This window comes from Microtus oregoni, unplaced genomic scaffold (assembly GCF_018167655.1).
Source record: "Microtus oregoni isolate MIOR12 unplaced genomic scaffold, Mior012 000005F_ref0000423, whole genome shotgun sequence".
NCBI classification, from domain to species: domain Eukaryota; kingdom Metazoa; phylum Chordata; class Mammalia; order Rodentia; family Cricetidae; genus Microtus; species Microtus oregoni.
The window spans coordinates 20,899,933-20,927,922 of NW_024543064.1; the positions used below are offsets into that span (position 1 = coordinate 20,899,933).

The 27,990-nt window shown below is 43.6% G+C and overlaps 1 protein-coding gene across 1 annotated transcript; it reads left to right on the forward strand.

Moving 5' to 3' along the window:
- The first annotated feature begins 4,926 nt into the window (after positions 1–4,926).
- Positions 4,927–27,186, forward strand: Ythdf2 (YTH N6-methyladenosine RNA binding protein 2). Its single transcript, XM_041652349.1, has 5 exons — positions 4,927–5,290; positions 5,738–5,762; positions 6,402–6,481; positions 11,307–12,890; positions 26,277–27,186. Exons 1-5 carry the CDS (start codon positions 5,264–5,266, stop codon positions 26,298–26,300), a joined length of 1,740 nt encoding a protein of 579 aa, XP_041508283.1. The 5' UTR covers positions 4,927–5,263; the 3' UTR covers positions 26,301–27,186.
- The last annotated feature ends 804 nt before the right edge of the window (positions 27,187–27,990 follow it).

Below are 27,990 nucleotides of genomic sequence, written 5' to 3' on the forward strand. Positions count from 1 at the left end.
GAAACAACCTAAATGCCCCTCGATCGAAGAATGGATAAGAAAAATGTGGTACATTTACACAATGGAGTACTACACAGCAGAAAAAATAACAACAGCTTGGATTTTGCAGGAAAATAGATGGAGCTAGAAAACATCATTTTGTGTGAGATAACCCAGACACAGAAATACATTTATCACATGTACTCACTCATAGGTGGCTTTTAAACATAAAGCAAAGAAAACCAGCCTACAAAACACAATCCCAGAGAATTTAGACAACAATGAGGACCCTAAGAGAGACTTACATAGCTCTAATCTACATGGAAAGTAGAACGTATAAAAAGACAAGATCTGAGTAAATTGGGAGCATGGGGACCTTAGGGAAGGATTGAAGCGGGGAGTGGTGAGGCAGGGAGGGAAGCAGAGAAAAATGTAGAGCTCAATAAGTATCAATAAAAAATATAAAAAAAGAAAGATTAAAAGACATAGAAAGAGCAATGGGAAAAAAATGATTGACCCGTCTTTGTACCCACAACCGAGGTGTTTCTTCTCTTTTTTCTTCTTTCCTTCCTTTTTTCTTTTTTGTTTTTTTCAGACAGAGTTTCTTTGTGTAGTCCTGGTGCCCTGCAACTCAAACTGAGGTTTTTTTAAGGTTTATTTTATTATTTTTATTTTTTGTTTTGCTCTCCTTCCCCCTGCCAAGACAGGGTTTTTCCGTGTAGTCCTGGCTGTTCAGGAATTTGCTCTGTAGACCAAGCTGTCCTCAAACTCTTTGAGATCTACTTGTCTCCGCCTCCCAAGTGATGGAACTAATGGCATGGGCCACCACCACCTGGCTAATATATTTTATTTTTAATCCTGTGTGTGTGTGTGTGTGTGTGTGTGTGTACCACATTGTGTGTGGTTGCTGTGGAGACCAGAATCTCTCCAATCCCTGAGGTTTTAGAGAGCGTGTCCAGTAGGCAATACTGGCCTTGAGGTTCCGATCTTCCTGCCTCCACCCCCTAAGTACTGGTATTATAGGCACAGCTCACCGTGCAGGTTAGATTACTGTGTGTCTACAAGTTTGTCTACAGGACCACTGAATTTGCTGCCATTTTTTTTTTGACTAGATTTAATGTAATGATTTTCCTTATTCCTAATCTCTCTTTCCCACAACGCACTGGGACCCTTCATTGGCCTATCAAAATTTGTAGCCAAAGAGGAAAGTCCTTGGCTGGGCGGTGGTGGCGCAGGTATTTAATCCCAGCACTTGGGAGGCAGAAGTAGGTATATCTCTGTGAGTTCGAGGCCATCCTGATCTACAGAGCTAGTTCCATGGCCGGGCGATGGTGGCGCACGCCTTTAATCCCAGCACTCGGGAGGCAGAGGCAGGCGGATCTCTGTAAGTTCGAGACCAGCCTGGTCTACAGAGCTAGTCCCAGGACAGGCTCCAAAAAGCCACAGAGAAACCCTGTCTCGAAAAAAACCAACCAACCAAACAAACAAAAAAAAAATAAATAAATTAAATAAATAAAATAAATTTGCCAGGTGTGGTGGCATTATCACCATATCCTTAATCCCAGCACTCCTGAAGTAGAGACAGAGAGTTCTAGGACAGCTAAGACTACACAAAGAACCCGTCTCGAAAAAAAACCAAAAACCAAACGAAAAAGAATGAAGTCCTTATGTCTTTTCTACTTAATTCTCCAGTCTCCTCTGGTACTTCCTTCTCTCTTGTAATTTGCCAGTCATGGGATCCTATTGGTCCTTACCAGTGCCAGCTTCTTCCTCGTTTAGGGTCTTGGCACACATTGTCCCCCGCTAGCTTCCTTCCTTGTCTGATCCTTCAGGTCTGGGCCTAAGCTCGGTCCCCAGTGAGAGTCCCATGTTCTTCTCAGGAGGTCATTTGCCTGCACTTCCTCACTGTACTTTGCTCAGCTGTAACTGAGTCCCTTTGAATAACCATTTGCATGGTCTCGATTTCCTTAACTAGCCTATAAACTCCAAGGGAAAGTACACTGGGAGCCTTTCTCTAGTGCACTGCCTAGCCCTCCAGATGCTGTGAAAAAGCTCCATGGAAGAGCTAAAACTAGAACCTAAAGCACCTAGAGTTCCTCTCCCCAAGCCCTGAAAGCCTATTGCTCACTACAGACTTCCCTGTGATTGGACGCTCAGTTTGGAATGTTCTGTTTATTCAGGAGCCTGTGAAAGCCAGTCTGGTAAACTAACCCAAGGTTAGCATTGTGTTACCCCTCCCACGAGGAGATTTTAGCATTTAACTGGGGACACCAGCAGAAAAGGGGATCTCACAGGAGCTAATCAGCACTTGGGAGGCAGAGGCAGGCGGATCTCTGTGAGTTCAAGACCAGCCTGGACTACAAGAGCTAGTTCCAGGACAGGCTCCAAAACCACAGAGAAACCCTGTCTCGAAAAACCAAAAAAAAAAAACAAACCCAAAAAACAAAACGGGTATCATGAAGACACTGTTAGAAGCCCCTCCCCATCTCTTAATGAGAGCTCATGGAAGGAACCTACAGGGACCAGACATTTTCTAATGCTTGCAGTTTTTCTTTACCTTTGGTTTTGTGACAGAGTTGTTGGGCAGGTGATATTAGTCTCTGTCTTAAAGGAGGGAGGCTGAGACAGGTGTACTAACTTCACAGCATTGTACATAGGCCAGGGAGACCAATATTTAGACTCTCTTGCTCTCAGGATATGACTCCTGCTTTAATTCCTTTTACAAAATCATGCTGCCTCCAAGTGTAGGTAACTGCTGATACAGCTTATATATAAACCTGGGCTGCAGGGTTAACTGGCTGATTTTCTTTAATAAAAAGCCTCACTAGGCTTCTCTTGTTCCCTTCCCGAGCTCTCCACTCTGAGACTTGCCATTTTACTAAAAGTCCTTCACTGTTGGTGCCTGATCTTAGTTTATTTGATGTTTTTCTTCCTGTCTTTCTTTTTACATACCAATCCCAGTTTATTTCATTTTTCTCGAGGCAGGGTTTCTCTGTGTAACAGTCCTAGCTGTCCTGGAACCCACTTTGTAGACCAGGCTGGCCTCGAACTCACAGAGATCCGCCTGCCTCTGCCTCTCAAGTGCTGGGATTAAAGGCGTGCCACCACGGCCCGGCCTTGGTATCTGATCTTATTCTTTTTAACCCTAATGTGAGAATAGGAGGAAAAGAAATGCTCTGTACTTTGAGCAGTTTTATGAAGTAGAATCCAAGATTCTTTGGGGTTTTTTTTGGTTCCTCTGTGTAACAGCCTGCCTGTCCTGAAACTTGCTTTGTATAGAGATCCGCCTGCCTCTGCCTCCAGAGTGCTGGGATTAAAGGCACGGGCCACCTTGCTGTCAGGATTCTTTGATTTTACTCACTCACGAGGCCATCAAAGCCTGTCTATCTAGCAAGCATTTAGTATTAAGTTGATAATACTGCAGGGCGGTGGTGCACCCCTTTAATCCCAGCACTCTGTTGGCAGAGGCAGGAGGATCTCTGTGAATTCGAGGCCAGCCTGGTCTACAAAACTACAGAGAAACCCTGTCTCAAAAAGCCAACCCCCCCAACTGTATTGCTCATAGGTTTAATTTTTGCAACAACAAAGGCTATTATTAAAAATCCCTGCATAGAATGAGATTTTTTTGATTTAAAATGTCTTTGCCAGCTGGGCATGGTGGTGTATGCTTTTGATAACCAACATTCAGGAGGGAGAGGCAGGCAGATTTATGAATTCAAGGCAAGCCTGTCCTACCTAGTGAATTCCACGACAGCTAGAGACTTTGTGTGTGTGTCTAGGCAGAGGTTTCTCTGTAGTTTTGGAGCCTGTTCTGGTACTAGCTCTTGTAGACCAGGCTGGACTCGAACTCAGAGATGCGCCTGCCTCTGCCTCCCGAGTGCTGGAATTCACCGCCTGGCTCAGCTAGGGACTTTGTAGAAGCAGCCTGTCTGAAACAAACAAACACACCCCCTCAACAAAACAAATAACAACAAAATGTCTTTGTGCATCCTTTGGATCTCCTCCAGATCTTGGATCCTGAATACATGATTTCTTTTTGAGCGGTTGAAGGATGATATTATGTTCTTCTTTGTTTCAAAAGCAGGGCTCTGTTTAATAGCTTGGCAACTCTGGGCAGAATAGTTAATCTTGGTTTTCCCAGTTGTAACAGGGCCAACTGCTAGCCACTCTGAACTTGTTGAAAGTCTTGTGTGTTGGAAAACACTCGCTGACAAAGCCCCACACACAGCAGGTCCTGGAATAAATTTCATTTTCCTGTCGTCGGATGGAGGCTATTTCCTCTTAAAGCCCCGCAGGACGTCTATAGGTGCATCGGACTCTGTGTAAGTGTGTGCGACATCGTGCGCACACGCGTGAGGTGTCTTTTTCTAGGAAATAAAGCCCAGAGTTTACTGGATTATTTTAGGGTTAGTGACGTCTCTGCAAAGTGACAGCATATATTTCTCCCTCAAACGTCAAAGGGGTGAATGTGTTTTGCGGAGGGCAATGGGAGCCGGGTTTTTTTTTTTTTTTTTTTTTTTTTAATACTTAGTAGATGTATTGCTCCTGAGAGCTCTTTGCAAGTCCCTGAGGAAGGACGATGACAGTACTCCTAGGGAAGGTGTCTCCTGGGTCGACCTCCAGGAAGTTTTCCCCGTGAACTCTCAGGACCTTTTCAAATTGGAGAAGAGTTGTCCAATGCAGTTCCGAACTAGGGTTCAAGTCTCGAATGCACAGAGGCCTGTGCATCATTAAGAACCAGAACTTTTGCATGTTTTCTTAAGACATAGCCATTTCTCTCTTGGCATTTGCCAAAATCTCCAGTCGCGACCCTGGCCACCGGGCGCTCCTAGGCCCAAAGCCGCGGCGGTGGGGGCGGGGGAGACCGCGCGAGCGCGCCGCTTCCGCTCCTCCAGGCCGCCAGGGGGCGCCACGGGCACGGCTCCGCCTTCCCGAGGTGCTCCGCGCCGGCTCCCTTCCGCGTGGGTGAGTGAATGTGAGAGTCAGCGCTCGCGCCGCGCGCGCCGCTCGTCTCTGCTGCTCGGCGCCCATAGTCCGGCTGCGAGGGGCGGGCGCGCGCGTAAAAGCATAGAGACGGGCGTTGAGCTGCCCGCCTAGAGCGTCGCCGAGTCGGAGCCGGAGCCCGAGCCGCGCGCTGTGTCTCCGCTGCGTCCGCCGAGGCTCCGAGTGTCAGGGACAAAAGCCGCCGCCGCACCCTCTGCTCCCGCCGCCGGGGCTCATCCGCCGCTGCCGCCGTCCTGAGGAGGAGTCCGCTGCCGTCGTCCCCAGTGAGGATCCGAGAGCCATGTCGGCCAGCAGCCTCTTGGAGCAGGTACAGGCCCAGCCCGCATGTCTCGGCCATTGTGTGAGTCGAGACGGAGCCCGACTAGGCCCGGGCCCGCCGGGCCGGGCCGCGGCGGCGCCTCTCGCGGCTTGGGATTCCGGCCTGAAGCCGGCCGCGCCCTGCGCCTCCCGGTCTGGCCCGCTCTTCCCGCTTCTCCCCGGACCTCGGCGGCCGGGTGGCCGCGCCGCGCCGCGCTCCCTCCCCACAGCGGCCCGGGCTTCCCTTCCTCGTTTCCTCCTCCTTCCCTCGTGTCGCTGGCGGCCCGGGCCGGGTGACCCGGCGGCCTAGCGCGTTTCCCCGCCTCCCCCTCACCACGCGTCCCCTCAGGCCTGCTCCCTTTCTTCCCCGCTCGGGTCCTGCTCTCATTAGTCTTTTTCCCCTTTCCGTTTTCTTCCCGGACGACTTGCTGCTCGGCGACGTCCCCTCCTCCCGCAGAGACCAAAAGGTCAAGGAAACAAAGGTAAGCCGGGCTCCGCCGGTGGCCGCCGGCCGGGCGTGGGGGGGGGGGCACGCCGGACAGCGGGGGCGGGGTCTCGGGGACGCGCCCGGGGGGAAAGGACCTTTCCGAAGCCGCTCGGTTCGCAGGTGCCTCGCGCGGGGCGCTCGACCCTTTTGGTGTGCTCCTGCAGCTGGCGAGCAGCTTTTTCGTTAACAACGAGTAATTCATGAGCGGGTGGGGGTGGAAGGCGCTTTGCAAAGCCCCAGGTCCTTCGTTTCTCGTAGGTCTTAGGAGGCCTTTGTTTTCCCTCCTTGCCGATCACTTTCTGGAAGTAACTTAGATGTGGCGGGGCGTGGGGGGGGGGAGCCGGAGGGAATTGAAATTCGGAGGCGCCAATAAACCGACCTTTTAAAAAGAACAGCTTGCTCTGGGGTGGAGAGAGTCGGGTTTTTTTTTTTGTTTGTTTGTTTTTTTTTTTTTCTCTTTTTGTTTTATTTCCCCCACTGGGGAATCTCGCTTCAGCCTTGGCGCTCACCGTTATCCCTGAGAGCTTGGTTGGTGGCTCTGCACTAGCGTGGGTTCTTCCTGGTGAGGGTGTAATTGATGAACTTGGGGGAGCTTGTCGGACCAGGACATTCCTAATCTGACTTTCCCCTCTAGTACAAAATGGATCTGTGCATCAAAAGGATGGACTGAACGACGATGACTTCGAACCGTACTTGAGTCCACAGGCAAGGCCCGTGAGTAGCTGATCATTTTCCATTATCTGTTAGACTTTTCTGCCCTATCAGTCAGTCTCACTTTTGTGTAGGAGGGTGTTTACTTTTAATACTTAATAACTTGTTATAAACCGTTTATTACAAACGTTATAAGCTGTGTGGTCAACAAAGTATGTGCTCTGAGACCATATGCTGATAACAGGTCGCTGTGTAAGTGCAGTAATACTGGCCTGAGTAATGAATTGTCTCATATTTACCAGGAATATATCAGTGCCAAAATTGGGAATATTGGCTAGTGTTTAATGTTCTGACTGCGCTGAAGGAAACAAAACCTTGTCTTTTAGGAAAATTGGGTTACCAGTGTAGTGAGGAGATTCTAGTGTGTAATCATGTGTGAACTTCAGCGATAATCACTGGTCTCTAGTGAACTCTTCATGTAATAAAATTGTTTCGAAGTGAGACAAAGTGGGATGTTTGCTCTTTGATTTGCACTAATTTAGTATTTCTAGAGAACAGCTTTGTATACCTCTTGTGGCTGATGTAGTTATGAAATGAAGTTACAGTTAGGACACTTTAGCACAGTTGATGGAGTGTGTTCTGGAACTAGCTCTGTAGACCAGACTGGCCTCAAAGTCACAGAGATCCCCTTGCCTCTGCTTCCCCAGTGCTGGGATTAAAGGCGTGCGCCACCATAGCCCAACCTTACATAAAATTTTTGAGATAGCCTATCTAAACATTTTCACAGTGAGAGTACAAAAACCATCTAGGGTAGTGATTCTCAACCTTACTTTAATACACAGTTCCTCATATTTTGGACCCCCCCCCCATAAATTATTTTTCTTGCTGCTTCATAACTAATTTTGCTGCTGTTGTGAATTGTAAATATCTGATAATCAGTAGATAATGGGACCTCCCCCAAGGGTTGAGACTCACAGATTGAGAACTGCTGATCTAGGAAGTGACTGGAAAAAGTTTCCACAGAGGACAACCAGCTAATCAGGAAAGTCAGGGAAGGAAGTAAAGGAATGAACTATTAATAGCTACTGTTAATAAAGTAGTTTGCTTTCCTAATAACTGTAACAGAGAGTGGGAACATTTAGAATCAATATATGTATGCATGCATGCATGCATGGGAGGTGGGGCGTGGTTTCGAGACAGTTTTTCTTCTCTGTCCTGGCTGCCCTGGAACTCACTCTGTAGACCAGGCTGGCTTCGAACTCACTGAGACCCACCTGCAGACTCTGCCTCCCTAGTGCTGGGATTAAAGGCATGCACTAGCACTGCCTGGCTAGAATCAGTTCTAGGTAGTGCTTGTAAAGTATTGTGTAATTCAGATTTTTGAGCTTTATGGCATGTGGGGACTTGACATTACAGGTATAGACTTTCATCTGTCTTGGCATAATCCATGCTAGTAAGAATGTTTTCTTTTTCTTTGAGAAGTAAGTTGGAAGCTTAAGTAGTGGTTTTTTGTTTGTCTTTCTTTCTTTCTTTCCTTTTTTTTTTTTTTGTGGTCTAATCAAGAGTACTTCATAGAACTGGGAATGATCTCTTCTTGCCTTTAATTCCAGGACTAGGGAGACAAGAGGTAAGTGGATCTCTGAGTTTGAGGCCAGCCTGGTCTACATAGAGAATTCTAGGACAGCCAGGACTATTACACAGAGGTTTAAACCCTGTCTCAAAAAAACAAAAGAACTCTATGCCAGTCATGACTACATGCATAGTAATACTGTCTCAAAAAAAAAAAGTAATTTATGGGTTTTGTTACTGTTGTTTTTTAATGTGTGTGGCGTGCTTAACACAGGGCCTTATGTATACTAATTCAGGTAATTTTTTCCCCCACCCCCGCCAGTGTTTCTCTGTGTAGCTCTGACTGTTTTTGGAACTCTACCTAGACCAGGTTGGCCTTGAACTCTCAGATCCACCTGCCTTTTGCCTCCTGAGTGCTGAGATTAAAAGCGTGAGCCACCACTGCCTAATTCATGTAATTTTTAGCTGTTTGTTTCTCCCTTCCCTTCCTCTCTCTTTCCCTCCATTCCTCTCTCTCTCTCTCTTTTTTTTTTTTTTGAGTAGCTTCACACTCCCTGAGATCTGTTTGCCTCTGTCTTCTGAGTACTGGGATTAAAGGTATAAGGCACCATGCCTGACCTTATCAAACTCCCATTAGCTGAAAATTTTATTATGTAGATGTGTTTAGAGGCTAGAGAATACTATTTATGCTGTTTCTGGCCTTGGCAATACAAGTCTAAGTCCTAAGGTGCTTGCTGTTTTCCAAGTCTCTTCAGGTTAGCTATCTATTGGTAGCTAATGAATTGGTAAATAATGAGTGCCTTATTAAGAACTATTACAACTAAGGCAGACTATGAATTGAACTATGTGTTTATGGAGATCAATTTTTTATGTACCTCTTGCTTTTCACTTGAGGTTATTCTGTGTGCCGTAGGGTTCATTTAATTTAATTTTGAGATAAGTTCTTATAGTGTTGCCCTGTCTGACCTGGTATGTGTATGTTGACCAGGTTGGCTTCCAGTTGACAGAAATTCTTCTGCCTCTGCTGCCTCCCTTGTGCTGGAATGAAAGGTGTACATTACCATGCCCAGCAGTGCTGTAGGTTTTTTATGCAAAAATCACAAACTAAGAGGAAGACTTGCACAATACCATCTATTTCCGTGATTTAAAGAGTAATTGTGCGTGATTTCATATTTCTGATTATTTAAGGTTATAGACTTATGTCATATTTTTATATTTCTAATGCTAAAGGTATAATACTAAGTTCAAATGATTGCCATTCATTTGGTAGATGATATTAAACAGGAAGTACTCCCTCCACTCCCCCACCCTTCCATATTTAAGTTCTTTGGAGATCACTGTTTCCACTCTAGGTTATTAGAAAGTTTATATAGTGAACATTGTTAGTTTATGAGGGAAGAATGCCTGAACAGACAATTGGAATAGAACTTGAAATTTGTAAGTTTTTTGTTCTTTTTTTTTTAACCCCCTTCCAAAATTTTCTTACACACCCACACTGACTAAATAGCTGGACATATATGTGCTACTCTATAGATGTGGAGGGCAAAGAACAATTTGTAGGAGTTGACTCTCTGTCCTCCACGTATCAGGGACCTACCTCAGGTTCTTGACCGGATTACTCACTGAGCCATCTTGCCAGGTTTTGTTTTGTTTTCTTTTTTTTTTTTTAACCTTTATGTGGGTGTGGGCCTACACAGCCTATATTTGGAGGTCAGAGGGGAACTTGATGGTGCCAGTTCTCATCACCTTATGGTGCTCGTGATTAAACTCAGGTCATCAAGCATGGTGGCAAACACCTTTACTCCTTGAGCCATCTTTTGGCCCTCATAGGATTTATTAATTTTATATTTTGACTCCCCCCCCCCCCCCCCCCCCCCCCCCCCGAGACAGGGTTTCTCTGTAACTTTGGAGCCTGTCCTGGAACTAGCTCTTGTAGACCAGACTGGCCTCGAACTCACGGAGACCCACCTGCCTCTGCTTCCCGAGTGCTGGGGTTAAAGGCATGCGTCATCACTGCCTGGCTTGGCCTGTGTTTTGTTCTGTGTGTATTGTATGGTATGTACAGTGAATTTGTGCCTGGTGCCTGTGGAGGTCAGAAGAGGACATCAGATTCCTGGAGTTACAGATGGTTGTGAGCCACTCCATGGGTGCTAGGAACTGAACCCAAGTGCTTTTAGCTATTGAGCCGTCTTTTCAGTCCCTACTTTTTTTTTTTCCTTATTGGACATAGAATCTGTTTTTGTTAGGTCTCAAACTCAATTTATAGCTAAGCTCTTCTCTTGATTTCTACCTTCATACCTCATACTCACCGCTTACTAGGCTTACAAGAGTGTGCCATGAAGTCTGGCTCTTTTGCTGGGAAGCTCTTGAACACTGATCCTCCATAATTCCCAATTTTCAAATCTAAAATGAATTAGTTTAATAAAGACATCATCTCCGCTGGGCCTGAATTGGCAGGAGTTAGAAGTAAGCCATAGTTCCACACCTCTCTGGGGTATAGAGCAAGACCCTTTAATTGTAGCTCTTGGGAGGCAGAGCAGGGGGATCTGTGGGAGTTCAAGGCTGATTTGGTTTAAGCCAGCCCGAGCTACATAGTGAGAGCCTGTCTAAAAGTAACAACTGCCCAGGCATGACAGTGCCTTTTTTTTGTGTGTGTGGGGGGTATGTATGGGTGATTTGCCTGCATGTATGTTATGTTCCATGTGTGTGCTTTATTCACAGAAGGCATCAGATCTCTTGGGCCTGGAGTAACAGATGGCTGTTAGTTGCCATGCGTGTGCTGGGAACCAAACCTGAATCTTCTGAGGTTCTGCAAAAGGTTTTAACTGTCCAATCCTAGTGGTACACACCTTTAAATCCCAGCACACTGAATTCTAAGCCAGCCTGGTCTACATAGCAAATTCTAAGACAGCCACAGCTACATAGTAAGACTCTGTCTCCAAAACAGTGACAACAAAAATCTCTATTTACTGTATGTATCAGCTTAGCTTTACATGCTTACACAGGACCTTTAGGTATGGTGTGACATGCCTTTAACCCCAGCACTTAGAATCTGAGGCAGGAAGATTGCCTTAAGTTTGAGGCCAGCTGGGCTATATATATATCACATAAAAGCCAGCAACCAAAAAAGATTTAAGCAGCTGTCACATCAAAATTTTATATTGTTCAAAAATGCCAGGAAGTTTACAGAAAGGTGAATGGACTATTCCCTTTTGTGGTGATGGCTCAAATACTTGAGTTGTGATTGTGGAAGGGATGTCCTGTTATTTATATTATTTGTATATATGTTGTTTTGATGTATTTGTCTTTTCTTCCACAGAATAATGCATATACTGCCATGTCAGACTCCTATTTACCCAGTTACTACAGCCCTTCCATTGGCTTTTCCTATTCTTTGGGTGAAGCTGCTTGGTCTACTGGAGGTGACACAGCTATGCCCTATGTAACTTCTTATGGACAACTGAGCAACGGAGAGCCCCACTTCCTACCCGATGCAATGTTTGGGCAACCAGGAGCCCTAGGTAGCACTCCATTTCTTGGTCAGCATGGTTTTAATTTTTTTCCCAGTGGGATCGACTTTTCAGCATGGGGAAATAACAGTTCTCAGGGACAGTCTACTCAAAGCTCTGGATATAATAACAATTATGCTTATGCACCCAGCTCCTTAGGTGGAGCCATGATTGATGGACAGTCAGCTTTTGCCAATGAGACCCTCAATAAAGCTCCTGGCATGAATACTATAGACCAAGGGATGGCAGCACTGAAACTGGGCAGCACAGAAGTTGCAAGCAGTGTTCCAAAAGTTGTAGGCTCTGCTGTTGGTAGTGGGTCCATCACTAGTAACATCGTAGCTTCTAGCAGTTTGCCTCCAGCTACTATTGCTCCTCCAAAACCAGCATCTTGGGCTGATATTGCTAGCAAGCCTGCAAAACAGCAACCTAAACTGAAGACCAAGAATGGCATTGCAGGATCAAGTCTTCCACCACCCCCAATAAAGCATAACATGGATATTGGAACTTGGGATAACAAGGGTCCTGTGGCAAAAGCTCCCTCACAGGCTTTGGTTCAAAATATAGGTCAGCCAACCCAGGGGTCTCCTCAGCCTGTAGGACAGCAGGCCAATAATAGCCCACCAGTGGCTCAGACATCAGTAGGGCAACAGACGCAGCCATTGCCTCCGCCTCCACCACAGCCTGCCCAGCTCTCAGTCCAGCAACAGGCAGCTCAGCCAACTCGCTGGGTAGCACCTCGGAACCGTGGCAATGGGTTCGGTCATAATGGGGTGGATGGTAATGGAGTAGGACAGTCTCAGGCAGGTTCTGGATCTACTCCTTCAGAGCCTCACCCAGTATTGGAGAAGCTTCGGTCCATCAATAACTATAACCCTAAAGATTTCGACTGGAATCTGAAACATGGCCGGGTTTTCATCATTAAGAGCTACTCTGAGGACGATATCCACCGTTCCATTAAGTATAATATCTGGTGCAGCACAGAGCACGGGAACAAGAGACTGGATGCTGCGTATCGTTCCATGAACGGGAAAGGTCCCGTTTACTTACTTTTCAGTGTCAACGGCAGTGGACACTTCTGTGGAGTTGCAGAGATGAAATCTGCTGTGGACTACAACACGTGTGCAGGTGTGTGGTCCCAGGACAAATGGAAGGGTCGTTTTGATGTCAGATGGATTTTTGTGAAGGACGTTCCCAATAGCCAACTGCGACACATTCGTCTAGAGAACAACGAGAATAAACCAGTGACCAACTCTAGGGACACTCAGGAAGTGCCTCTGGAAAAAGCTAAGCAGGTGTTGAAAATCATAGCCAGCTACAAGCACACCACTTCCATTTTTGATGACTTCTCACACTATGAGAAACGCCAAGAGGAAGAAGAAAGTGTTAAAAAGGTAACCGTCTTAATCAGACTATGGGGAAGGAGGAGGCCTTAGAGAGGATAAAGTTATTGCAGTGAGTGAATGGTTAATAAAATCTCTGTAAATAATGCTGTCATTTAGCAGCTCAAGGCTTTATGGGAGGATAATTTGTCTTTTGAACCCTAGTGTGAAGGAATGTGAGCTTTAGTGGAGAGCAGAAACAGTACGGTTTGAACTGAACTGGTATAGACAGATAATTGTAAAGCTACAAGAGGGAAAACTGAAGTGAAAGGAGAGGGTGCGGTGGTGGCGCACGCCTTTAATCCCAGCACTCGGGAGGCAGAGGCAGGCGGATCTCTGTGAGTTCCAGCCTGGTCTACAAGAGCTAGTTCCAGGACAGGCTCCAAAAACCACAGAGAAACCCTGTCTCAAAAAAAACAAAAAAAACAAAACAAAAAAAAAAAAAAAAAGAAAGGAGAGGGTGGTGGGTATAATGTACGGGAAAGTATGAATGCTCTTTGGACTTAGTCTTTACCTTTGGTAGTTTTGTGTTATTTTCAAGACTTGACGTGTTACCGCCTTGAAATCTGTCTGCTTCTGACAGTCGATTTTATTGTTTGTTAGAACTTTGCTTTACTCTTTATAGTGTCTACTTTATTATTTTTTTTTCAGTGATGGGAATTGAAACTAGGATATGCTAGGCAAGCCCTCTGTCCCTGTGCCACATGCCCAGCCATTGGAAAGTTATCATATGTAAAACTTTATTATATGAAACTTTAAAACAGCAGTAAAAGGGTTGGAAAAACAACTGATTGGTTGCTGTTCTTTTTCCTTTTTGGTGTTTCAAGACAGGGTTTCTCTGTGTAATAGCCCGAGCTGTCCTGAAACTAGCTCTTGTTGACCTGGTTGGTTTTGAACTCACAGAGATCCACCTGCCACTGCTGGGATTAAAGGTGTGCACCACAGCCGCCCAGCTGCAGTTGCTGTTTTTTTTTTTTTTTTTTAAAGATTTATTTATTTTATGTCTATGAGTGCTCTATTGCATGTACACCTGTATGCAGGAAGAAGGCATCAGATCCGACTATAGATGGCTGTTAGCCACCATGTGGTTGCTGGGAATTGAACTCAGGACCTCTGAAAGAGCTGCCAGTGCTCTTAACAACTAAGCCATCTCTCCAGCCCCCAGTTGCTGTTCTTGTAGAGGACTTGAGTACAGTCCGATTACCCACAGGGTGGGTGACTTGCAACCACTCATAACCCAGTACCAGGGGAACCGACAGACATGCAAGTCCACCACATGTGTTCATGTAGAACATTTATGACCCAACCCCCCCCCAAACCTGAACATTAGAAAACCTCTTAGTTCTTACATTTTATTTTTTTTTATTTTTTATTTTTTTCAAAATATTTTTATGGTTTATTTAACTTTATTTTTTTTATGTGTGAAGGTGTCAGATAACCTGCAACTGGATCTTCAGACAGTTGTGAGCTAACATGTGGGTGCTGGGAATTGAATTCGGGTCCTCTGGAAGAGCAGTCAGTGCTCTTAACCACTGAGCCATATCTCCAGCCCCAGTTCTTATATTTTATTATTCAGTCACTTTCTCTTGATTTTTCTGTATCAAGTGGAAAAAGTGATAGACAAAGGATCCAAACTAGAGTGATTTGTTAGAAATAGATAGTGTTTGCTCTGAAGGTATTAGGTATATGAAATTTTAGGACCATAGGTGAGGGGGAATGTTTGCTTTTATTAAAATTTACTTTTATATTTGTTTTTTTTTTAAAGTATTTATTTATTTATTATGTATACAATATTCTGTCTGTGTGTGCCTGCAGGCCAGAAGAGGGCACTAGACCTCATTACAGATGGTTGTGAGCCACCATGTGGTTGCTGGGAATTGAACTCAGGACCTTTGGAAGAGCAGGCAATGCTCTTAACCTCTGAGCCATCTCTCCAGCCCTGTTTTTTTTTTTTTAAAGATTTATTTATTATGCATACAGTGTTCAGCCTCCATGTATGTCTGCAGGCCAGAAGAGGGCACCAGATCTCATTACAGATGGTTGTGAGCCACCATGTGGTTGCTGGGAATTGAACTTAGGACCTCCGGAAGAGCAGTCAGTGTTCTTAACCTCTGAGCCATCTCTCCAGCCCATATATTTGTTTTTATATGGGGCTGAGTATATTCATGTGTACCACATGTATACATGTAGAGACCAGAAGAGGATGGTGGGTGTTCTAGAATTGGAGTTACAGGTGGTAATAACTCTGCCATGTTGGTGCTAGAAATTGAACCCAGGTCTTTGAGAACAGCTAGTGATCTTGACCACTGAACTGTCTTTCCACCTTTTTACTACTTACTCATATTTTATTAATTGTGTTTAGGTGTTTTGCCTACATAGGTGTCTGTAGTACATGCAGGCCTGGTACACACAGAAACCACATGAGGGTTTCAAATCCCATGAAGCTGGAGTTTCTGTTGAGTTATGCTTACTTAATATTTGTTCTGCTAGTGATTGAATTGAATCTGGGGTGGACTTGTATTTTTATTTTTTACTTTATACCAGTCCTCTGGATGGAATGAGGTCCTTGAACATGCTAGGGAAACAGTCTGTCTCAGAGCTAAACTCCTGGATCTATATTGATTAACTTTTGGTCAAGGATGTATTTGGATTAAATTCATTGGAGTGATTAAATGAGTAAATGAAACTTGGAGAGAGGATCTCATAGTTTAGACCTCAGAATCATTAACTGAAGATGACTTTGAATCTCTGAAACTAATTTTTTTGTTTGTTTGACTTTGGAGTCAAATTTACTAGGTACACCAGGCTGGCCTTGAACTCACAGAGATCTGTTTGCCTCTGATGGGATTAAAGATGTTCACCATCACTCCCAGTGCTTTAGTTTTTTTTCTAAGCTTTTAGATTTATCTTTTATGCTTTTGTATGTCTATGTATGGTTGTGAGCTGCTGTGTGGGTGCTGGGACTTGAACCCTGATCCTCTGTAAGAACAAGTGCTCTCCCATCCAGCCCTGCTTAGCTTCCGAGATCGGGCGCATTCAGGGTGGTATGGCTCCAAAACTAAAGAGAAACCTGTCTCGAAAAACCAAAACAAAAAACAAGTGCTCTTTAACTGCTCAGTCATCTCACTAGCCTCACTAGCCTCAATAAATATGTAGCCCAGACTGACCTTGGACATTAGGTGTAAGATTCTTAGAATTGACTATTTTACTGTTTTCCTAGAATGAATGCAGTAATGAAGGTTGTCAAATAGTGTCTAGGGTTAGGAGTGTAACTCTGGTAGAATGTTTGGAGAGCATGCACCAGACCTTGGGTTCTATCCTTAGAACCATCCTCCTTTAAATAAAAAAGTAGAGACAGAATCCCAGCACTCGGGAGGCAGAGGCAGGCGGATCTCTGTGAGTTTGAGACCAGCCTGGTCTACAAGAGCTAGTTCCAGGACAGGCCCCAAAACCACAGAGAAATCCTGTCTCAAAACAAAAAAAAAAAAAACAAGGTAGAGACAGGTGTATCTGTGAGTTTGAGGCCAGCCTTGTCTGCAGAGCGAATTCCAGGACAGGCTCCAAAAGCTACAGAGAAACCCTGTCTTAAAACCAAAAATTAAAAAGTAAATAAATAAAAAGGTTTATTTCCAAAACCACGCATAAAGATTTACATGAATGAGTATCCTAATTGTTCTTAGGCTGGTGAACAAAACATCAGATAAAAATTAAAGTTTTTTTTTTTAAATATTTATTTATTATGTATACAATATTCTGTCTGTGTGTATGTCTGCAGGCCAGAAGAGGGCACCAGACCTCATTACAGATGGTTGTGAGCCACCATGTGGTTGCCGGGAATTGAACTCAGGACCTTTGGAAGAGCAGGCAATGCTCTTAACCACTGAGCCATCTCTCCAGCCCCCCAAAAATTAAAGTTTTGATTATATTTGTGTCCCATTGCCTTTTAGTTAATGTTCTGTGTGGGGGAAGAGACTTAGGTTTCAGGAAGGCTCAATGCTTGCCCTGTTTCTTTTTCAGACAGAATTGTCTGCTCACTTGGTTGTTCCAACTGTCTTTGTATAACTGACTATAATCTGTTATTAGTTTATTAGGCTCCCAAGAAGTTTTGTGAGAATGAGATTCATAGCTCATCAAGGCACTAGGTGAGGTGTGTGTTCTTTGTGTTAGTCACAAGAAGGCAGACGACTGGGTAGCATGTAGGGTGGTAATGCAGTAACTTGGAAGTAACTAGGAAGCACTTTAAACTTACCCTGAGGATGACATCACAGCTGTTCTGAAGGCCCATGATCAGACTTGTATCTTGGCAGACCACACCGAAGTAGAGATGGCCATTATTGCCAACCATTATTACTGAATCATTCTGTCACCTGATGTAATTCAGTATCCTGAAACCTTCAAACATTGCATCTGTCTGGCTTGATATTTCCAGTAAATTTTAGTAATATCTTTGTGTCTTTTGGGTGTTTCACTCCTCCCACCCTCCTACCTCTAGCCCAGCTGGCCTTGAACTCCTGATTCTCTTGCCTCCACCTGAAAGCTGGGGTTATAGGCCAGTCAAGTCCTGATTTGTAACTTTTTAAAACTTTGTATCTAAAGCATTATTTAATTGTGAGAGAAAGCACACACAAACCCATGCATGAAAGTGGAGGTCAGGGTTGATCTCTCCACCATGTAGGTCTTCGGCTTGCTCTTACAGGCTGAGCCATCCAAATTGGCCTGGTTCGTAACATCTCTTTAGCTTTGAGTATTCTCCACTTATTTGTACACCACATCAGGCACTGTGACATCACTTTAGTGGCTTTGTAGTCTGTTATAAACTTGTCTGATTTTATTTGGGACAGCCTGACTGTATAGCACAGACTGACCTCAATTCGAAGCAGTTCTTCCTTAGCCGCCTAGGATTACAGATGTGAGCCATTGCACCTAGATTCTTTATTTTCTTACTAAATGATTAACTTAGAAATCACCATACCTGCCTTTGCTCACAGCACTCAGGAAGCAGTGATAAGTGAGTCTCTGGTGAAAAAAAGGAAGGAAGAAAAGAAAAAAAAATTGTTGGTTTCCATTTATTCCCTACTCCAACACTGGAAGTTACCTCCTCAGACTTCCTGAATGGACATCCATTGAGTTCTGTTTGTGGGTGTTTTCTTATACTCAACTGTGCGTGGAAGTCAGAAGATAACTTGTAGGAGTCAGTTCTCTATCCATCGTCTGGAAATGTAGCTCTGTTGGTAGAATGCTTGTTCAACGTGCACAAAATCCTGAGTTCAGCTCCCAGCACTGCATAAACTGAGTGGCCCCTGATGCCTCTAATCCCAGCACTGGAAGGGTGGAGGCAGGAAGATCAGAAGTTCAATGTTACCTCTGGGGCTAACCTGGGATACAAGGCACTCTTGATCTAAAGGGAAAAAAAGAAATGGAGGAATGTGAGTGAAAATTCTACAGGTTCAGCATCTCTGCTATTTGTTGGGTTGTTTAGCGGGGAGAAATGAGCAAAGCCTAGATTTCTTTGCTGAAATGTTGTAAAGGTGGCTACAGCTTTTGAAGCATTGTGTTGAATTCTTATTGAGTGCCTTGATTCAAGGGACAATGTGATAAAGAACTTTCCTGTAGCTCTTTATTTTGTTGTCACTTATTTTTTGTGTGTTTGTATACACTTGTGGGTGTCTGAGCCATCGTGTGGATGTGTAGGTCCGGCAGTCTGCTGTCGTTCTCTGATGACATGGTGATTCCCTGGGATCATACTTGACAGGCTTGATTCGAGCACTTCACCTGCTGAGCCATTGTTGACCTGATTATAGCTCTTGAAAGAAAAAGAAATAGTAAATTAAGGCAAGCAAAGGTGATCTCTTTCTGCTTTTCTGTATTCACTATTGACCCCTAGGTTTGCAAATGAGCCAAAAGGAAGAACACTGAGTGTTCAAATGGCTCCATCACCAGAGGCTGACAGTTAAGTTGTTGCCTCCCCCTTTTGGACACAATTATAACTCCAACAAAGGTACTGCAAGTATCTGCGTAATACTTTCCACCCTGCTGAGTAAACAAGCTCCAGCCGACCTGGTGTGAAGGGATAATTAGAACATGAGGTCACCTGAAATGTATAGAGCAGTGTATGTTCCATTGCTGACACTGGGCCAGCAAGGTGGCCCCGCGAGTAAAGTGCTTATGTGTCAGCCTGACAGCCTGAGTTCAGTCCCTAGATCCACGTTTTTGTTTTGTTTTTCTAAAGATGGGACAGAAAAACTTCAGAGATGGTCCAACAGTTAAGAGCATGTACTGCTCTTGGCAGAGATCTGAGTTCAGTCCCAGCACCCCTTTATCCTGGGTAGCTAAAAATACCTGTAACTTCAGCTCCAGGGAGGTCGGTGCCTTCTATGTCTGAGGGTACCTGCACTCACTTGCATAGGCATACATAATTAAAAATTACAGCCGGAGGCCAGGCGGTGGTGGCGCACGCCTTTAATCCCAGCACTCGGGAGGCAGAGGCAGGCGGATCTCTGTAAGTTCGAGGCCAGCCTGGTCTACAATAGCTAGTTCCAGGACAGGAACCAAAAAGCTACGGAGAAACCCTGTCTCAAAAACTCAAAAAAAAAAAAAAAATTACAGCCGGGCGGTGTTGGCGCACGCCTTTAATCCCAGCACTTGGGAGCCAGAGGCAGGTGGATCTCTGTGAGTTCGAGACCAGCCTGGTCTACAAGAGCTAGTTCCAGGACAGGCTCCAAAACCACAGAGAAACCCTGTCTCGAAAAACCAAAAAAAAAAAAAAAAAATTACAAAAGAACTTTTAATAAAAAAAGATGGAGTATGATAAAGATGTCAACCTCTGGCACAGACAATCACACCTACAACACACTCAGCTGTACGCTGCATAAAACACTAAAAATGGAGAATGATTTTACAAAATTGAACACTGCATGCATGCCTACACTTGCATTATATGCACACAAATAACTTTCTTTAGATTTATTTATTTATTGTGTATACAGTGTTCTACCTGTATATATGCCTACATACCAGAATAGGACACTAGATCTCATTACAGATGGTTGTGAGCCACCATGTGGTTGCTAGGAATTGAACTCAGGACCTCTGGAAGAGCAACCAGTACTCTTAACCTCTGAGTCATCTCTCCATGCCCCTGTTTGAGACCAAGTACAGAAGGGATGAACAAGACCGGCTAAGACTAGTATCAATAAAAGTTCTATGGAACAGTTAGTTGCATGTACATTTGGAAGGAGGATGAGTAGGGAAAGATAATGGAAAGACAAAGGTAAAGGGGAAAAAATGGCCAACAGATCTCTGAGGCCTGACTGGTCTTCATAGTGATTTTCAGGCCAATCACGGCTATATAGTGACCATCTTTATTAAAAGGTTGAGCTGTTAGAAATAGAGGAAACTATTCTTTTCAACTTTATTTGACCTTGAATTTAGGATTATCCTGCCTCTACATTTCTGGGTGCTGGGGTTACAGGTATGTGCTACTGTGCCTGATTTTATGTGGTGTAGGAGCTTGACCAGCACTTAGTGCATACAAAACAAGTACTACTCTATCTGTGGCTTCTGTATCTGTTGATTCAGCCGACTGGCTAGTAGTATAACTCGGTAGAGTACTGTTTACAGCCTGTTCTTGTCATTGTTCCCTAAGCAGTGTAGTACAGTAATTATTTACAAGGCATTTGCATTTATAATATGATTTAAGGGGACTTAAAGTCTATGTGGCTATGTTGCTCAGTGGTGAAATGTCAGCTGAGCATTTTCAGAGTCCTCTGTTCTATCTTCACCACCTAAGAAAAAGCGTATAGCTGAGTAGTGGTGGCACTGCCTTTAATCCCAGCACTAGGAAGGCAGAGACAGGTCTGTCTTGAAAAACCAAAACAAGAAAAAAGTGTATAGGAGTGTTGGTTGTATGCAGGCACTACTATTTTCTTTGTTATTACTTTTATACTGTGCCATTTTCCTTCCCTCCCTCCCTCTCTCCCTCTCCCCCTCCCCCTCTCCCCTCCCTTCCCCTACTTTGTAATTGGAGGGAGACCTTGAACATGGTCCTGCCTCCACTTCCCAACTGCTGGGATTATAGGTTTGTGCCACTATACCTTGCCTGATAAAATTAGTTGTGAAATTGTTGCATTTTGCATATAGCTCTTTTTTTTGTTTTGTTTTTGTTTTTCGAGACAGGGTTTCTCTGTGGCTTGGAGCCTGTCCTGGAACTAGCTCTGTAGACCAGGCTGGTCTCAAACTTCACAGAGATCTGCCTGCTTCTGCCTCCCGAGTGCTGGGATTAAAGGCCTGCGCCACCATCGCCCGGCTGCATATAGTTCTTTTAGTAGACAGCCACCTAATGATTTCGAGAATAGTCTTGGTAAAGAGGCAGCGGGATCTCTTTGAGTTCAAGGCCAACTTGGTCTACAAAGTGAGTTCCAGAACAGCCAGGACTGTTACATAGAGAAACCCTGTCTCAAGAAACAAAATTTAGTCTGGTCATTCTGAAAGACTCATCCATTTACAGCACTGTATGTGTGTTCATTCACAGTACCGAAGAATATGAATTGATTATATCTGAACTATTCAGATTTATTTTGGGAGATATAGTCACACTTTTAACATTAATATCCAGTGCTTGTGATTATGATTCAGTTGTGTCTTATGAACACTGAGAAGTAGAGAGAGGGCTATGGAGTATAGATAAAGCTTGCAAGCATGTGCAAAACTTTGAGTTCAATCTCCAGTACCACAAAAAAGGAAAAATAGAGGAAGAGAGAATAAGCAAATGATACATAACTGGGTAAGGTAGCATACGGTCTAGGAGGGTGGAAATCTCACAACCTGTGTCAACCAGCATTGTCTTTAAAAATGAACTGGGGCTGGAGAGATGGCTTAGCACCTGCTCCTTGCAGACAACTGGAATTTGATTACTAGCACATATGTCAAATTGCTCACAACTGGTTGTAATTCCGATTCTAGGGGATCTTCCAGTATCCTCTTTTGAACTCCGTGGGCACTTGAATGCATGTACACAGACAGACATTTAAAATAAAATGAAAACTTAACAGTGACAGGAGGAGGGGTTGTAAAGATGGCTCAGAGGTTAAGAGCACTGACAGCTCTTCCAGAGGACCCAAGTTCAATTCCCATTACAACCATCTGTAGTTCCATTTAATTATTTTGTATGGGTATGCATGGGTGGGTTTGGAGTGTATACATTGTTAGGCCTCTTTATTTATTCTCCATCTTTCTTTGTTTTTCGAGACAGGGTTTCTCTGTGTAGTTTTGGAGCTTATCCTGGAAATTACTCTGTACACCAAGCTGGCTTCGAATTCACAGAGATCCTGTCTCTGTTTCCTGAGTGCTGGGATTATTTATAAGCATGCACCGCCACCACTGGACCTCCATCTTATTTTTTTGAGACTGCATTTCTCACTGAACCTGGAGTTTACTGCCTGGCTAGTGAGAACTCTGATCTGTTTGTCTCTAGGACTGTTGGGGTGTGTTACCTTGACTGGCTTTGTACGAGTCTCGGAATCTGAATTCAGTTTTCCATCTTGTACAGAAAACACTCATCTAGTTTTGGAAAGAATACTTTTAAGTTTTAGTTTTTGTTCTTTTGAGACAGTTTCTTTGTGTAGTCTTGACTATCCTAGAACTAGCTCTTGTAGACCAGGCTGGCCTCGAACTCACAGATATCCTCCTGCCTCTGCCTCCCGATTGCTGGGATGAAAGGTGTGCGCCACTGCCCAGCCTGCCTCTCCTCTTGGGATTTAAAGACTGGGATTAAAGGCATGTGCTGCCACCACCTAGCCACCCAGCCGGCATTTTTAAAGAAGAAAAGATATTAGAGACAGCTGGGCGTTGGTGGCGCACGCCTTTAATCCCAGCACTTGGGAGGCAGAGGCAGGAGGATCTCTGTGAGTTCGAGGCCAGCCTGGTCTACAAAGGGAGTTCCAGGACAGGCTCCAAAGCTACAGAGAAATCCTGTCTCGAAAAACCAAAAAAAAAAAAAAAAAATGTGAGCAAATTTTTAATTTTGTAATGCTTTGTTTTGTAGTACTGGGTATTGAATTCAGGGCCTTGTGGGTGCTAGACAAGCTCTGTACGTCAGCCAAATCTCCATTTCTGTAATCAGATTGAAAGTAAGGAAGGGGGGCTGAAGTGGTTTGAATAGAGGTATGGATGTTACTTGTAGTTATTTAAGCAAAAGACTAGAGGTTGAGGCTTAGAAAATATTTTTATAGTTACTTACTTTTTAAAAATTGCCTTTAGCCAGGCGATGGTTGCGCACACCTTTAATCCCAGCAGTTTGGAGGCAGAGACAGGCAGATCTTTGTGAGTTTAAGGCCAACTTGGTCTACAGAGTGAGTTTCAGGACAGGCTTCAAAGCTACAGAGAAACCCTATCTGGAAAAAATAAAACAAAACAAAAATGGGGAAAAAAACCACAAAAATTACCTTTACATATTAGAGAAGGGAGTTTGAGATGTTGGTAAGAGGACACATAATTACAGATAGATTAAAGGTGTAGCAGGTCTTTCTCTGCACTGCCAGCTCCCAAGCAATGACACAGACTTATTAAGTACGAAAGCTTGGCCTTAGTTTAGGCTTGTCCAAACTTAAATAAACTTATTTATTTATTTATTTATTTATTTATTTATTTATTTTTGAGGCAGGGTTTCTCTGTGGTTTTGGTTCCTGTCCTGGAACTAGCTCTTGTAGACCAGGCTGTTCTCAAACTCACAGAGATCCACCTGCCTCTGCCTCCCAAGTGCTGGGATTAAAGGCGTGCGCCACCAGCGCCCGGCAACTTAATTATTTTAATGTATGTTCTGTTGCTTGGCTTGATGCCTCATCCCTCTGTACTGCTCATGCTGCTTTCTCTGAGTAGCTCACAACCCCACCTTTTTTCCTCTCTTAAGTCCTCTCTGCTCCCAGATTAATCCCTGGTGTCTCCACACATGCAGGCGCACAGATGCATCTTACATACACACATACAAAGTGACTGGGGTGTACTTTCAGGGACCTGATTTTAATTCCCAGAACCCACATAAATAAAAACTACTGGTATTGGAGATAAACAAATCTCGGAGGCTCATTGGTCAGCCAGCCTTCTTGCCTAGTTGCCTGGGTGAAAGACACTGACTTAAAAAAAGTAGATGGCACCTCAGGACAATACCCAAGACTGTCCTCTGGCCTTTACTGGAGCACCTGCATACACACACAGAAATGACAAGTGGATTCAGAGGTGATGACGCATACTTGAAGAGGATTCCTGGGAGGTAGAGGCAGGAAGAGTTCAAGGTCAGCCTCTGAATTCAAGGCCAGCGTTTAAGTGAAACCCTTCCTCAAAGGTATGGGGGGGGGGGTCTAAAGAGTTGGCCTAGATCTTGTTACTCTTGGGAGGCAGAAACAGGTGAATCTTTGTGACTTCAAGGTCAACCTGGGCTACAGAACAAGTGCTAGGACAGTCTCCAAAGCTACACAAAGAAACGCTGTTTCGAAAAACCAAAAAGAAAACAAAACAAGAGCATTGCCTTCTGTTCCAGAGGTCCTGAGTTCAATTCCCAGCAACCACATGGTGGCTCACAACCATCTGTCTGGTGCCCTCTTCTGGCCTGTAGGCATACACACAATATTATATACATAATAAGCAAGCAAATAAATAAATAATTAATTAAAAAAAGAAAAGAAAAACCAAAAACAACACAGTCCTGTCCCAGCCTTACCAATGCTAAGATTACAGATGCATACTAGCTGATTTTGTTGTTATTCCTAGTGCTGGAATAACAGAGCTCTGTACATACAGTCAAGCATTCTACTACTGAGCTTCATCCCACCCCCGAGTGGTTGATAGAAAGTGCCATTGAAAGATTGGTTAATGTTGGGATGATGATGATTATTACTTGTTTTTTCTCAAGCTAGGGTTTCTCTTTGTAGCCCTGGAACTCCCTCTGTAGACCAGGCTGGCCTCCAACTCAGATCCTCTGCCTCTGCCTCCCACTTGCTGGGATTATAGGTGTTCAGCACCTCCTGACCAGGATTATCTTTTCGAGACAGGTCACATTCTAGCAGCTCAGGCTGGACTAAACTCTTGGTGTACTACTTTAGTATCTTGAATGCTGGGATTTTGGGCCTATGCCATGGTGCCTGGCAGTTTTGTTTTACTTTTTAAACCAGTTTTTCTACTGTAAAGCAATACATCTGTCTTAGTTACTTTTCTATTGCTGTGATAAAACAAAATGACCAAGGCAACTTCTAAAAGTGCATTTTATTTGGGTTTCAGAATTCTTGATGGTAGGACAAAGGATTAGTGTAAGGAGCAGCTGAAAGCTTATATCTTGATCTAAAAATTGGAGGCAGGCAGGCAGACAGAGACAATGGGAATGAAACCTCCAAGCCTTCCCACCAGTAACAAAGCTCCAATAAGACCTCATCTCCTTCCTTATTCTTCCCAAACAGTGGCAACTCAAGTATTCAAACATGAGCCTATGGAGGCCTTTCTCATTCAAATCATTACAGTGTCTGTTCTTGAAATTTTAGGGAGAGTTTAATAGAAAAATTCTAGGAACATTAAAACTTAAGTTTTTGTTACGTTGGATGGAACTTCTTTTCTTTTTTGAATAGCAGCTGATTTTCAGAGAGGTTGGAATATATGGGTTAGTTATAATGTTAACTGCTGTGCTGTGATAAGTATAGTGTCTCCTTGTGACATTTTTATAAGGTACTTTATTACACATGTAGAGAGCCACAGGTGATATTGGGTGTCTTCCTTGGTTGATCTCCACTTTATTTATTGAGATAGGCTCTCTGATTTCCCACTTCTAGTCCAGCTAGCCAGCTTGCTCTGGCAATCCCCCTCTGCCTCCCCCTTATGGTGATTAAAGTTGTTTAGTTTTTCTCAAAGATTGACATACTGTAGCAAGGGCATTGATACAATGATGAATACAACTGATTCATCTTGGGTAGATAGTCTTGGGCGGTAAGTAACTTCTTTGAAGGTTAGTTTAAGATGGGAGTAATGGCTTGTTGTAGTGTGCTCATCTGTAATAGCAGGACACTGAGGGCCAAGGCAGGAGGATTTCAAGTTGGGACCAACTTGGGTTGTGACTTTTTTTTTTTTAAATATTTATTTATTATGTATACAATATTCAGTGGAGACAGACACACAAGTTAGGACTAGGCACACAGAGTCTCTACATAGCCTTGACTGTCGTAGAATTCACTCTGTAGACCAGGCTGGCCAGAAACTCATAGATCTTCCAGCCCTTTGCCTTCCAAGTGCTGGGGTCTAAGTTGTGTGCCACCACCGCTGTCCAGGCCTTTTCCTTTTAAAAACATTGTAGTTTTGAGGTTTTTTTTTTATTACTTTAGGTAGATTTTAACTATTTCAACTTTTTTCTTATCTCCCCAGGAACGTCAAGGTCGTGGGAAATAAAAAGCGGTTCTGCACGGACTGAAGCAACGGTTGCATCTGCTTATCCTAAGAGGACACAGTGACCTTCAAGAAAATTAGGACTTTTTTCTTAATTTCATTGACTTCAGAGACAATTGCAAACTTGCAGTTTAAGTATTGGAATTCACAAAAAAAGAAAAAGAAACATAGGACTTAACTGGAAAATGGAGAAAAAAAAAGGAAAAAAAAAAAAGGAAAAACCTAAACAAAAATTCCCTCTAGGTAGTTTAGGTAAAAAAAATGTCCCTTTTATTTTGGCTTTGGTTGTGATTCAAAGCATAATGCTTTGGGTTTGTTTTTGTTTTGTTTTTTTTTTTGTCCTTTTTTTTTTTTTTGTCTTTTTACTATATTTTTCGGATTTTTAAGTCCGTAAGTGCATACAATTTTCTCTAATTTTTAAACCCTTTCCTCTTCCCATTTTGACATTTGCACTTGGAGAACACTTGAGTTGCGCAGATTTTGGGTGTCCACCCCAGAAAGTGGGAATTTGTTTTTCCCTTCCGAACTGGAAGAAAATTTTTATGAAGAATTTTTGTCTAGGAGAGTTTAATAACAGTGTTACCCAAGGTTGTGTCTGTGAGGGTGACTCATTTTCTCTGACCCTTTGTTACTCAAAGTAAAGTACTAGGAGTCCTAAGAAGTGTTCTGTTCTTGTACATTATAACTGATTAAGTCAGGATTAATTTGATTTCAAAGCTAAGAACAGTGGTAAAAACTTGTTTTCAGAAATGCATTTTGGAAGAGAAAATATTGTAAAACATGTAGTGAATGTTTCTTCAGTTTCTTGTTCAGCCAATGAGGAAAGGGCATTGCCTTTCTTTTTACCATTAATCACTTCTCAATAAACGTGAGATCCTGTTGAGCATCACTTCTGTGGCATCTAGTATCATTTGTCTGCTCTATTTAGGGAAGAAAGATTTTGGTGTGGAGTTTTGAGAGATGAAATAGTGACTCACTTTAGAAAGTTAAAGACCCTGTGTGGAGTTGCATTCCTGTACTCCGAGCACTTAGGAGGTGGGTGCAGGATGGGTAAGCTCAGATTTTCCTCACCACATAGCAAGTTTGAGGTTAGTTGGGCTACATGAGATCCTGTCACTAAAAAACGATTCTATTGAAAGTATATAGTTTTGGCTTGCTTTATATTTAAGGACTAGAAACCCTTACTTCTGACTTCTGTAAACCAAGTGTGACAATTTTCATAATGCTTTGTTTCTGGTTCCTATAGAAAACAGCACCGCTAAACCACTCCATAGTATTTGTGTTTTAGGTGCCAGGTACTATGCTAATTCCATAGGAACCTCATTCCTACAAAAACAGGTAGCACCCAGTATCCAAGGATGTAAGTGTTCAATATATGGCTAACTTAGACAGCACTCCCCAGAGATTTGGGTCTCAAAAGTGAAATTCTGCTGGCTTGCTCTTTGTACCCTTTGACCATAGTGGAATTTGTTTATTTCCTAAGGTTTAAAGGGCTTCTCTGCTTTAGAGAATTTTGCTCCTAAGATGTCCCAATTTTAGTGAAACTCCATACTAAGAGGATTTTGAAAATGGAGTTTAATACTGAGGACAATGTTGCCCTGGTATCCCTGTTCCAGGCTGCTCAGTAATGCTGGGCCATAGCTCTGTTAGTAGACGCTTCCTAGGCCCTAGGGGGGAAGTCAGTGTTGTTTTC

Excerpts from the sequence above, each read along its gene's own strand:
- Ythdf2 (XM_041652349.1), top strand. The coding sequence starts at position 5,264 with ATGTCGGCCAGCAGCCTCTTGGAGCAG. Across the intron at positions 5,291-5,737 it reads CCAGCAGCCTCTTGGAGCAG|AGACCAAAAGGTCAAGGAAA; the intron begins GTACAGGCCCAG and ends CTCCTCCCGCAG. Across the intron at positions 6,482-11,306 it reads TGAGTCCACAGGCAAGGCCC|AATAATGCATATACTGCCAT; the intron begins GTGAGTAGCTGA and ends TTTCTTCCACAG.